The sequence below is a fragment of the Chrysemys picta genome, chromosome 8 (assembly GCF_011386835.1).
Source record: "Chrysemys picta bellii isolate R12L10 chromosome 8, ASM1138683v2, whole genome shotgun sequence".
Taxonomy (NCBI): domain Eukaryota; kingdom Metazoa; phylum Chordata; order Testudines; family Emydidae; genus Chrysemys; species Chrysemys picta.
Window position 1 is genome coordinate 75,444,486 of NC_088798.1, and position 13,034 is coordinate 75,457,519.

Here is a 13,034-nt window from a genome sequence, read left to right on the forward strand (position 1 = left end):
GTTCCACTTCCAATATCAGTTATAAGCTTACAGATTCGATCCCCACATCCCAGCCAAATGGTTGCATGATATGAAGGCCTCTCTTGCAATTAGATTTTTAGCTATATTTCCGAACACTCCTACACCCAGTTGTGCCATTCTGGCCATCTCCAAGTTACATTCTGAAAGTGAACAGGTTTACTGACCACATTACGAATGAAGAGGACTTGCAATCAAAGATAACAATCCTGGATTCAGGGTCTTGGCATTTAAGGGGAATAGGTTTTTTATGGTTGCTGGCATACTATGCCATTTGTCTAAGGTGAGTATCTAGCCTCTTATGTGTGTGTCCATCAAGCCCCCAGTTAGACTATTGTAATACACTCTGCCTGGGGCTAAAAGATACAGTTTCTACAATGCAGCAGTTTTTTCCACTTCAGAGGAGAGCTGCTATGATTATCTTACAAGTGCTCCATGCCCCCCACCTCCCCAGAGGCTTCCCATTAGTTTCTGGATATAATTAAAAAACTTGATTCTATTCTTGAGGGCCTCAGTGGGCTCCAAATTTCAATGTCAGACCACCATTACATTCATTCCCTACTGTGACAATTGCATACACTGCAAATGCTGTAGCAATCAGGGTACACGGGTGAAAGTTTCAGGAGATAGTTAGAGACAGCATTTTCCTGAAGGCCCTCAACTTCATGGAACTCTAGTTGAGAGCCTTAGCTAAATGTTGTAACAGCATGATGCAAAAAACTCATGAATTCATGCTCCCAATAACTCAAGCCAAAGAAAAAGTGAATAAAAGCTTAGATCATTACTGAAATTCTGTTATAGGTGGCGCAGATAGTAATGCCTATAGTAAAGGTTGCCCAGCACTTTCAGTGTCAGAAATGAAAAATAGGGTCTTAACTTTGTTAAGCCAACCATTTAGGCTGAAGTTTTTCCACGACAGGTATCTGCCTCAAGATCTGAACGTATTTTCAGTGAGAATGTGAGATCTCCAGCTAACAGTTCAGCTATTTATGAGAATGAGATTAGGGCAAGTTTTGCCTGTGCTTAAAAACATTACAAGTACCTCACTGAGAACTGCCAGTGCCGCCGTACTGAAATTTGGCACGGGGTCACTGTAATGTCAGAGAAACACCTTTCACCATTCCTATAAAAATCTTCCCAAATTTGGCTGAATTATAAGCCTCTGAAAAACCTCAGCTCACACATGCTCAGTAGAAACTTGTTAGGAGTATGGCAAGTAAATTCTTCAAAGATTTATCTGCAGTGAGCATGCACATTCCCTAGATCAGCGTTTATCAGAGTTCGGGTCGCGACCCAATACTGGGTCATGGCATATAAGGCACTGGGTTGCTCTGGTCAGCATCTCCGACCGGAACGTTAAAAGTCCAGTTGGCGGTGCTGCCCAGCTAAGGCAGGCTAGGTGCCTACCTGTTCCGACATCGCGCTGCACCCCGAAAGCAGTCAGCAGCGGGTCCGGCTTCTAGGCAGGGGGGCCATGGGGCTCCGTGCGCTGCCCTCAACCTGAGCACTTCACTCCGGTTCCCGACCAATGGGAGATGTAGGGGGAGGGCAAGGGGGAAGTGGCGGTGCCTGCAGATGAGAGCCGCGCAGAGCTGCTTGTGTGCCTCCGCCTAGGAGCTGGACCTGCTGCTGGCGGCTTCAGGCGAAGCATGGGACCAGGACTGGTGGGAAGCCTGCCTCGGCACCCCAGTTGCACCGCCAGAGGCAAGTCTGCACCCCAACCCCATGCCCCAATCTCCTTCCCCAGGCCTGAGCCCCCCAATCCCCTTCCTGCACCCCAAACCCCTCATCCCTCCCAGAGCCTGCACCCCCAGCCCAGAGCCCTGACCCCCTTCCACATCCCAATGCAGAGCCCCCCCATCCCCGACCCCACCCCAGAGCCTGCACCTCCAGCCCAGAGACCTGACCGCCTCCCACACCCCTGCCCCAGCCCTGAGCCTCCTCCCCCACCCCAAACCCCTGCCCCAGCCCAGAGTCCCCTCCCATACCCTGAACTCCCCATCCCCCGCTCAGTTGGGTCACAGGCATCAACAATTTTCTTCAACAGGGTCCCCAGAAAAAAAGTTTGAAAACTACTGCCCTATATAATTGATTATGCTCCATCCCAGGGATGAGATACTCACCGCAACTGTTCCTCCAAACCACTAGGGGCACTGTGCACAAGAATGTGCAGTGCTTTCAATGCTTCCCATGCCTGCTGGTACACAGGCAGCCACCTGACTAATACAGAGGAGGATTGGGGCACAAGGGACTCTACTTCCCATGAGAGCCCACTCCCTTCCAGAATTTGCAACCAAACCCATAGCTTCCCAGTTTAAACATTCCTTTGCTGCTATCAAGCAAATAGCTGCGAAACCCACTGGCAAAGCAAGAGCACGTGCACGCACAGGCTCCATGCAGAAGATAAGTTTTCTCCTGCTATCAGTTACTTTAATTAGCTCACATGGTAGAATGTTGTGCTGAAGAAATAAAAATCCCAACGCCAATGATTACTCATGTGAAGGAGAGGTCAATAAGGTTCACAGTTAAAGAAAATCAATTATCTTTTCAAGTTAAGTTTCATACTTAGAAAATTACACACAAAAACGACAGTGAAAACATTAAGGTTGCTAAATCAAGCAACTCAAAAGCTAAGAAATGCCAGAGAGTTAAAGTTGCCCATGCAAGCTTAGTTCAGCCCCCTTGTGCATATGCATTATGTGAGCCTTTATTACATGATCACACAGTATCTTCCATCCCCCCCGCCCCCCTATGACCCCTGCCTAATTCAGTGCACAGGCACTATGGGAATGAATCACGGTTGTGTAGTGAAGGAGACTATTGGTAGGATCCCCTGATTCCTTTGTTGAAGAAACTGGAAGATGTGTAGTGAATTTGGCAGGATAGTGAAGGCAGAGAGGATGATCTCCTGGTTAAGGCAGTTGAATGTTGCCTTGAGGAATTGGTTTCTATTCCTGCATCTGCCACAGAGGTCTTGTGATGCTGGGAAAGAGTGTGTTTTGGTGCTTTACAGGTGGCCAATAACTGTGTGCCCAATCTGAGACACCAGAGGTTTGAATTGGAAAAGTGCTGAGTGAGCACTCAATTGCAACTCCCATTGGCATCAATGGAAGCTATGAACATATCTATATATAAAAATTCCAGGATTGTCACTCTAAAGCCTAGACTGATGCTGAGTCAGCATGAAGCAATGGAAACAGCTACAACAGGGGCTCTCAAACTGGGGGTCAGGACCCCTGAGGGGGGTCACGAGGTTATTACATGAGGGTCACGAGCTGTCAGCCGCCACCCCAAGCCCAGCTTTGCTTCCAACATTTATAACAGTGTTAAATATATTTAAAAAAAAGTGTTTTTAGTTTATAATGGGGGGGGGGTGTCGCACTCAATGGCTTGCTATGTGAAAGGGGTCACCAGTACAAAACTTTGAGAATCACTAAGCTACACGCATGGCTGAAAGCTCTTTGTTTAGAATATCACCAGGTTCAATCACTGGGATTCACTGTCTGTTACCATCCAATTTTTAAATTCTCAGACATTTTAAATTTACAAATTATACCTGTGTGACAGCAAAGGCTTTCAACTATTAGTAAAACCATAAAATGCTAAGTATTCTGAAAATCCTAGGTTTCTCAAATGGGGCACCGAAAACTAGTGGGCATTAATAATTTTGGCTTTAATCTTTGTGCCTCAGTTCCCATGTGTAAAATGAGGATGTTGTCTCACTTCACATGGGTTGTGTGAAGATAATTCATTAAGATACTAAGACACAGAGCTTAGTATTCAGTGCAGGTTTTAAATGGTGTGAAGTAATGTGCAGAGCCACACTGAATGAGGTTAAAGAGAAATATTGAATAGCTATAGTCCATACTGTGCACTGCATTAGGCAAGGGTCCTGTGGGACAGTATGTGATCATGGTAGTTAAAGACTAGCATAATACATATGCACAAGGGGACTGAATTAAGATTGCATGGGCAACCGTCACTGACATTTGCCTTAACTTCACAAAAAACCCATACATTAAAAGAATGTAATCTATATGTAATTTTGCAAGTGAAGTCACTGCACACAGCTCATGCAAGCAAAAGCCACAACCCAGAAGTGGTTAAAGAACAAGTTGCATTAAATTTGTCGAAAATAAGAGGTCTTCATTCATCCTTCCCTTATATTCTTTCTTATTAGCAATTCCTATCACCATAGGAGGTTCACTTATACCGTAGAACCTCAGAGTTACGAACACCAGAGCTACGAACTGACAGGTCAACCACACACACCTCATCTGGAACCAGAAGTATGCAATCAGGCATCAGAAGAGACAAAAAAGCAAATGCAATACAGTACAGTGTTAAATGTAAACTACTAAAAAAAATAAAGGGAAAGTTTAAAAAAAAAAATTGACAAGATAAGGAAACTTTCCATGCTTGTTTCACTAAAATTAAGATAGTTAAAACCAGCATTTTTCTTCTACATAGTAAAGTTTCAAAGCTGTATTAAGTCAATAAACTTTTGAAAGAACCATAATGTTTGTTCAGAATTACAAACATTTCAAAGTTACAAACCTCCATTCCCAAGATTTTCATAACTGAGGTTCTATTTGTAATTGAAGTCTACATATTGTTGCTGATGTAACATGCAATTTAAAGAACTTTCAGCCTGAGTCTTCAGCTACCATTGTTACTAGACCAAATATCATTACAAAACAACTTACAGAAAGCTTCTCCATTTCAGTTTATGAAAAATTAAAGAAAGCTATACAAACAGGAAAGAGAAATTAAGACAAGACAAGCCACTGCCCTGCAAGTTGGCAAGACATCTCCAAGGTGTAATACCCAAAAGTACCTTTGGGAACATGCCAGACCAGTAATGTCTAGCCCTGCAGCCTCGTCAGTGCCAGATGACTCAGAAGGTTATGTAAGAAGTCTTGTAGTGCAGTTAAGCCTCACCCTGACCTAGACAAAGATTCTTCCTAACCTTTCCCCTCACTTCCAGCAGTTAGTGGTTGGCTTATGCCACGGTGAATAAAGTTTTATGTGCTATTTTCTGCTAAGCTCTTAACCTCAGTGACACGCTATAATATTTAGTTCTACAAATTAATTATGCTTTGTATAAAAATCATTTCCTTTTATTCATTTTAAGTTCACTGCCTTTAAGAAAAAAATAGATTTTAAGCTGTGGTCCTTTAAAGAGAGCACTGATTATTCAGTTTGAACTTTCTTTAAAAGAAGGTTCAATCGAACTTAATGGCTTTAGCCGATCGTTAGAGCTGATCAAAATCTCTTGGAACAGTTCTGTCAAAAATCTTAAGACTCTGGAAGTGTCAATTTTGATAAACGTTGAGAGAATAGAGGCCAAACAAATTGCGTAATTATATAGTTAAGATATTAAATATTTTTGTATTATGTTTTAAACTTATTTTAAGGAGTCAGTTTTTCCAAACAGATTTCCTTTCTTTGGTAAATGTTGACTTTGTTCCAATTCGGAACAAAAACTTCAAAAATGTTGGAATTTCCATGGAAAACCTATTTCCTGATGAACTCTACTAATTGTGTACTAAGAACAAAGTTTCTCTAAGATCCCTGAACTTCTTCCAGCGAACTTAGTTGATTCCCCATTCTGCCTCTACATTGAGAGCTGGCATTCAGAGTTGACATGGCAGAGCAAATATTTCCACTGCCTCCTTTTCAGTAGGCATTTGGTGGATTGTCCTTGTATGACCATTTGGGGAATCTGTGTAAATTTATAAATTCCAGTTTGGGAGGATGAGCTCTTTATCAAACAACTCCATTTTGAATGTGGGGCTGAATGCTTTGTTGTATTTTTACTTCCATGCTAGGCTGAATTTCCAAGGGATAGTGACAGGGCTAACAAGGGAGGGTCACTAAATCTTGATGACCTCTAGTCACATGGAGGGCCCCTTGGACAAAGAAATGGCTACCACTCAGCAAACCCCAGTTTTTTAAGTCCGGACTCCAGGAAAACATAACTTAACAATGGATCATCTGGTGGGGGACTGCATCTCATGAGACTGATCAGGAGTACTCTGACAAAGGGGACTGGAAGTTATCAAAGAAAGGATCTCACTGGCAATATTGGAAGGAGATGGAAAAGAAACCAGAGAAATTCCATGTTTCAGAGAAGAAGCCATCTACAGGAGGGCAGGGGTGATAGAAGACTGACAAGTCCCAAACAACACAGAGTGGTGAGGAAATTGAGGAAGGGAAATGTATACACAAGTCTGTTGTTTAGATATGTATATTTCTTGTACTTATCAATGTAATTGTGTTTGAAACCTTTGCAAAGCCTATGTATTATGTGCTTCACTTATGTGCCCCTGGAGAGGTACTGTAAACTACAGTGCTCAAAAGGTTGGATCTCTGAAGGGTGTGCTTGAGCTACTGTGGTATCTTGGGGGTCAGAACAGGACCTGGTGTCTAGAGCTGCTGGACCTGGAGGACTCACTGCCACGAAAGATTAACAGTCTGTATGAGGAAGTGTGCAAGGGAATATGGAGCCAAAGATGATGGCTGTAGCCCACTGAAACCCAGGGAAACTTAAGAAGTGTTTAGGTTCCAGCATGACGACACCCAAACAGCAGCCTGGGGAGTTTTACCAGAGTGTCACATCCTGCTTTTTATTTTATACCAAATAAAACATAAACCATCTTATACTTTGCTTTTAACCGTTTGGTTCCAGCTTCTCTAGTTTCCCTTTTTCTATTTTATATATGCTATTTATACTCTTCGCTCATTGTTCCTTTTAAAACCCTTCCTGTATAGAGAAAAATGTATTTGCTTTGGAAAAAAAGACAGCTCTGTGTGATAAAGTACACAAAGAAAACTAGATGGTGATCAAAGTTTCTGTAGGCAAAGGTCATAAGTAAGGAAATTGGTATCTTAATTTGACAGTCAAAGGACTCAAGATCTAGTTTATTTTCTCTATTGATGCTGGATCGTCACTTCATAGCAGTGACAATTTCACTTTCAGCTTCATGAACGAATAGTGATCCCTGGTCTAGCTCTTTTGTTTCCAACTGCTTCTGCAAACATACAAGTTCTTGAAGGCCACACTATATATTACAGAGTATCTGGAAGTGAGCCAGCCTAACTGCTCCCATTAGGAGCTTTAGTACACAAGAGAGGAGGTAACAGGAGCTGCCTTCATGGACAACCACCAGCATTAGGTGAACATCTAGTGAGAAGGGAAGAATGAACCTGGAAACCCATGTAGTGGCATGGGACAGAAAGATTATGTCAAATTGGACATGAATGGCCCTTTAACATGGGATATATTGCTTGTCCAATACTTCACAAATTATGATCCTCTAGTTTGAGGGAAAGTAAAATGTACCCCACACAATGGCACAGATGGTCATAAAAACAGGACATACCAAGTTGAGATTTTTCAGGGCATGTAGGACAGTAGTTGAGGATATTGCAAGACAATTTGTTTTGGAACAATGTGATCTTAGCAAACCCATGCCTCCATGGTTTTATCATTCAGTTCCACTAAAAGATATAAGTTTGTCCCTATGTATATTTTCCTCTGAATAAAGGAAGTCTGCTTTAAGATGTTTTACTCGTGTAAATTGACTTAAATAGTCTGCTTTTAACAGCTTGTTTTGTTAGATATAGCTATATTATTCTAGAATAGCACCTATACACATGAATTATTCCCTTCCAAGTACAAAACCTACCAAAACAAGACTCTCCAATGCACATGCATCTTCCCATGGAGAAAAGATGAGAATAAAAACCACATGCCAGATGCATAGTCACACTGCTAAGCACACTACTGGAAAGTGCTTTACTACAGTCATGAGCGTGGTATGAAAATTCATTACTACAGGCACTTTCCCACCCCATGTTCTTAAACTCCTAAATGTAAGTTAATTGTTCAAATGCATATGAACAAAGGTACAGACCAGCAAGACTGGGTAATGAGATAAGAGTTACCTCTGCTTATGCCACTGAGATAAATCAAGGACTCATTGATATAACTAGACCATAAGGACAGTGTTTAAGATTCTAGATGAAAAGTATAAAAATAAATAAAAAAATTAATGGAGATATCCCATCTCCTAGCACTGGAAGGGACCTTGAAAGGTCATCGAGTCCAGCCCCCTGCCTTTACTAGCAGGATCAAGTACTGATTTTGCCCCAGCTCCCTAAGTGGCCCCCCTCCAGGACTGAACTCACAACCCTACATTTAGCAGGCCAATGCTCAAACCACTGAGCTATCCCTCCCCTACATGCAGCACTCATGGAGTTAGATATTGAGCTAGAAGTTTTGACCACATGAGTAATCAGGAATAGGCAGGCAACAGTTTTTCACATTAATAAATCCAAATAAATAATTTAACAAAAGTAAGATTACCTCCAATGCTCATTTAGTTACCTTTTGAAATAGTTAGTGCTGGAGACCACTGTGACCGTAGAATATCAAGACAAATGCTGCCATTACTGTTAATATTTGGATGATAGATTCTTGTTGTAAATGCAACCTGCAGAAGAGGGGAAATTTCAGTTTAGGCTCATCAATGTAGGCCGGGGTAGGCAACCTATGGCACACGTGCCAAAGGCAGCACGAAAGCTGATCTTCAGTAGCACTCACACTGCCCGGGTCCTGGCCACCGGTCCAAGGGGCTCTGCATTTTAATTTAATTTTAAGTAAAGCTTCTTAAACATTTTAAAAACCTTATTTACTTTACATACATACAACAGTTTAGTTATATATTATAGACTTATAGAAAGAGACCTTCTAAAAATATTAAAATGTATTACTGGCACGCGAAACCTTAAATCAGAGTGAATAAACGAAGACTCGGCACACCACTTCTGAAAGGCTGCCGACCCCTGATGTAGGCTATACAACACTCCACTATGTAGTTTTATACAAACCACTCACCTTAGGTGGTTTGAAGGGGTAATCTGTTGGGAAGTGAATTGTCAAGAAAAATACTCCACCCTGATAGGGACTGTCATTCTGTTAAAATAAAGAATCATTATTACAAGAGAATCAACTTCAAGGGTTCTTTACACGGAGATGTGAAATTCATATACTTACTGGTCCCATTATTGTAGCTTGCCAATGGAACACTGAAAAGAGGAAAACACAAGTTACTTACTATAATTTATAATCTGAAAAGTCCAAAAGTATTTGCAGTTATCACCAAAGCACTGGTCAGTAAACTGTATGCATATGTAAAACAACCCTTTGAAGAAGGGGTAGAGCAGGGATAGGCAAACTTTTTGGCCCCAGGGCCACATCTGGGAATAGAAATTGTATGGCGGGCCATGAATGCTCAGAAAATTGGGGTTGAGGTGTGTATGGGCGCGGGTTCCAGGGAGGGCCAGAAATGAGGAGTTCAGGATGCGGGAGGGGGCTCCAGGTTGGGGAAGGGGAATAGAGTGCAGGGGAGGGGGAGAGGGTGAAGGCTCCAGCTGGGGGTGCAGGCTCCGGGGTGGGGTTGGGGGATGAGGGGTTTGGAGTGCAGGAGGGTGCTCCGGGCTGGGACCAAGGGGTTCGGAGGGCGGGAGGGGGATCAGGGCTGGGGCAGGGGTTTGGGGCACGGGGAGAAGCTCAGGGTGCAGGCTCCAGGAAGCACTTGCCTTAAGCAGCTCCTGGAAGCAGCGGCCATGTCCCCACTCCAGCTCCTATGTGGAGCCGCAGCCAGGCAGCTCTGCGCACTTCCCAGCCAATGGGAGCTGTGGGGGCAGCGCTTGGGGTCGGGACAGCTTGCAGAGCGGAGCCCCCTGGCTGCACCTACACATAGAAGCCAGAGCAGGGCGATACTGCTGCTTCCGGGAGTGGTGTGGGACAGCCCCAGACCCTGCTCCCTGGCTGGAACAGAACAACGCTGAAGCAGGGCAAGTGCCAGACCCCACTCCCCAGTGGAAGCTCGAGGGCCATCTTAAAACGGCCCATGGGCCGTACTTTGTCCACCCTGGGGTAGAGTGTAGTAAGCCAGGAAACTCCTACATGAAAGTTGAAATACGTAGTACCACACCAACAACACAATCCCTAGAAGTCTAAATCAAACCATTCACATACCATCTAGCCATATTCCCATCCTACAAGACACCATACAGTACATTCTGCTACAGTACAAATCTACACTGCCACACATCCAGTTATATAAGATCAAGGTCAAATATTCAACTACATAGGGACGGTTGACAGATTTTTTTAAACTAGTTTTTAAAAACTTCTTGCAAGCTACGAGAGTTTATAACCTTTAAAAAAAAAAATCAAACATTTGAGCAAGAAAAAAGCCTGACCAACTATACAGGCAAAGAGTGAAACTGACTATACAAGTTATGAACAGCACAAAGTTAAAAGTTAGTGCTTTTTGCTAGCTTTTCAGTTCTAATGATACTGAGGTATTAATTCTAGTACCGCGGTATCAGTACAAGTAACAATTTAGAATACAAGATTCAGACAGATGTAATCCTGAAATTTACTACATCTCTAATTCCTACTTTGATTTTTAGAAGAATTCTGACTTTCATAAATGTCTATTTTAAACTAGGAGAGGAGAAACAAAATATATATTTAATATGAAGCAAATAAGGCCCTAATTGTGAAACTAGACCAATTTTGGATTTGTAGGGAGGAGTGTGGGAAGACACTACCTGCACAGGAGCCATGGGAATTCACACAGGCATAAGGGTCTGCCTGCATGGGTCTATTTGCAAGAGCTAGGTTTAAGTTTAGTTTTAAGACAATGGCCACAAACATGAAGCGTACAATGAGTATACAAAAGACTGATATTTCAGAGAGATTGTAAGTTGGCTGTAGATCAAAGAATGTATATGGTTATTTAAGGTAATGCACTTGATTAACTGGTTGTACATTATGTAGAGTGTCTAGAGTTACCCAGGATAAAAGACTGCTAAAAAGTCAGCAAGTCTCAACCTTTGGGCTCAATACACATTTGTAAACCTTGATGGCTTGTCACAACCCAGAGATTTCTCCCCTGCTGATGCTTCCCCAGACCTGATGCCCCGCTTCTCCTGCAGGGGTCCATCAGGGTGCTCAGAGCTAAGATTCCAGATGCTCTGGCCAGATGTGAACAGCTGAGGACCTCATACAGTGGCAACTGGGAGTGGCAAGCTGAGATATCCCCAAAACAGCCTCTCCCCCATAGCCCGGGGGAGGCAAATGGCATTATGGGGCAGGTGAGATTTGGGGACCTGGAGGTAAAGTGGGGAGACTGTGGTATAGTGTGGAAGGAGTTGTGGGTTTGGGGAAGGAAGTGGGGGCAAAGAGGTGACGAGCCAATAGCTCCCCAAAAAATACAGTCCCACATAAGGCCCATGGAGGGCAGAGGGTAAAGGGGTGGTATGACAGAAGGAATCATCCCAATTATGAGGGAGAACCGCCTCAGGGGCTTGGGATGGGGGCAGGCAGAAAGTATGGAAGATGGCCGGGGTTGCAGGGAAGGGGCTACATTGGGGGCCACTATTTCCCAACCGCCCCCTCCTTGCTCTTGTCCAAAGGGTCTGGGTAGGCTCAGCTCCCTGCTTCAGGTATCACAACCTTTGAGGTCACAGCACCACTCAGGTTTGGCCCAGACCTCTTGATAGGAGCTGGCCAGGCCTGGATTGGCGAGAGTGGCATTGTGACCTGGCAAAGGGGGTCAGAGCACCACTCACACAAACTTGGCCTGATTGTCATAATGATGCAGAGCCAGCTTGGCCAAACCCGAGCACTGCTGCAACTATGTGCAACAGGTCGCAATGCTCAGAGTAGGGAGCCCAGCTGGTTCTGAGATTCTGGTGACTCTCAGGTTGAGAAACCCTGCTATATAAGGAATATAAGACCTCATGCTGCAAGACAGGCAAAAAACTTTATGGGGTTAGGAAGAAGTTTCTCCTACACAGGAGATTTAATAAAATATTCAATTTGGGGGTTTCTTGCTTCCTTTGCAAGGTCTGATGTTAGTCAGAGTTCAAGACAGGACACTGGACTAAACCACCACTAGTCTGATATCCTATCTTCCTATGACTGTGTAGAAAGGAATACATCCAGGAGTTTGTCCTGCCCCCATCGCTCCTCTGGGGGGGGGGGGGGGGGGGGGGGGGGGGGGGAGGAGGAAGAGGAGGAGGGGAGTCACTATATGGGGAGCTGCTCCCTCATCCACCCAACCCCCTGTGCATCTGGACCCACCTCATACCCAGATTGCCCCTCCAAGCCTCACGCCCTGCACCCAGAACCGCCACTGACCAAAACTCACACCGCAACAAGCCTCATCCTCTGCATCTGGAGCCCTCCTGCACCCAGACCCCTGCAATCCCCGCCGAGCCCCACCTCCCCGCATCTGGACCTCACCCTGCACCCAGACCACCCCCCACACTCAAACCCCCACCCCAACAAGTTCCATCCCACATGCACCTGGCCCACCCTGACTAGCTCCCCACATGCAGACTCCCATCCCACTGAACCCTACAAAGCCAGCACCCAGACCTGCACCTCACCAAGCCAGCGCCTGGACCCCCCAGCTGAGCCCTCCACCCCCAGACACCACCCTCCACCGAGCTCCAACCACCTTCACCTGGACCCTCCTGCAGAGCCCCATTGTGTCTGCACTCAGATGCCCCCCGCACCAAACAAGCCCCTGTTCATCCAGATCTCCCTCGCACCCAGACCCCCACCAAGCCGCGCACAGCCAGATTGCCCCACACAGAACCCTAGCGCCCCACACCTGGATGAAGGGACACTAACCCCCTCCATACTTGGATCCTGCTGGGCTGAGCCTGCCTGCCTACATCTAGCGTGCTTGGCACAGAAGGGCAGGGCCCCAGGGTGTTTCTGAGACAGTCCTGGTCCTTGCACTGTGTCAGGGTTGGGTGCAACTTTACTGCCAAGCCCATGTGTGTGTGTGGGGGGGGGGAGGGGGGACACCCCAGCACACAGGGTGATCTACCTGTGTGCAGTCAGTGGCCTGTGCTCCCCACTGCCATGCTGGAGCCTCCACATTTAATTATTGATCAATACAATTTGCTGAATTTTAAAATAG

The 13,034-nt window shown here is 44.9% G+C and overlaps 1 protein-coding gene across 4 annotated transcripts in view; it reads right to left on the bottom strand.

Annotated features, from left to right (window-relative positions):
- The window catches only part of UBE2D2 (ubiquitin conjugating enzyme E2 D2), a 56,267-nt gene that overhangs the window by 25,422 nt on the left and 17,811 nt on the right, over positions 1 to 13,034 (bottom strand). For all 4 annotated transcript variants that reach the window (XR_010589845.1, XM_065554838.1, XM_065554836.1 and 1 more), the window contains 3 exons: positions 9,080 to 9,111; positions 8,921 to 8,998; positions 8,411 to 8,516 (listed from right to left, as the gene is read on the bottom strand). Coding sequence is in view for 3 of the 4 variants with exons in the window: in XM_065554838.1 (XP_065410910.1) it covers positions 8,411 to 8,516; positions 8,921 to 8,998; positions 9,080 to 9,111 (216 nt within the window). In the remaining variant the exon portion in view is untranslated. The remainder of the gene's footprint in view (positions 1 to 8,410; positions 8,517 to 8,920; positions 8,999 to 9,079; positions 9,112 to 13,034) is intronic.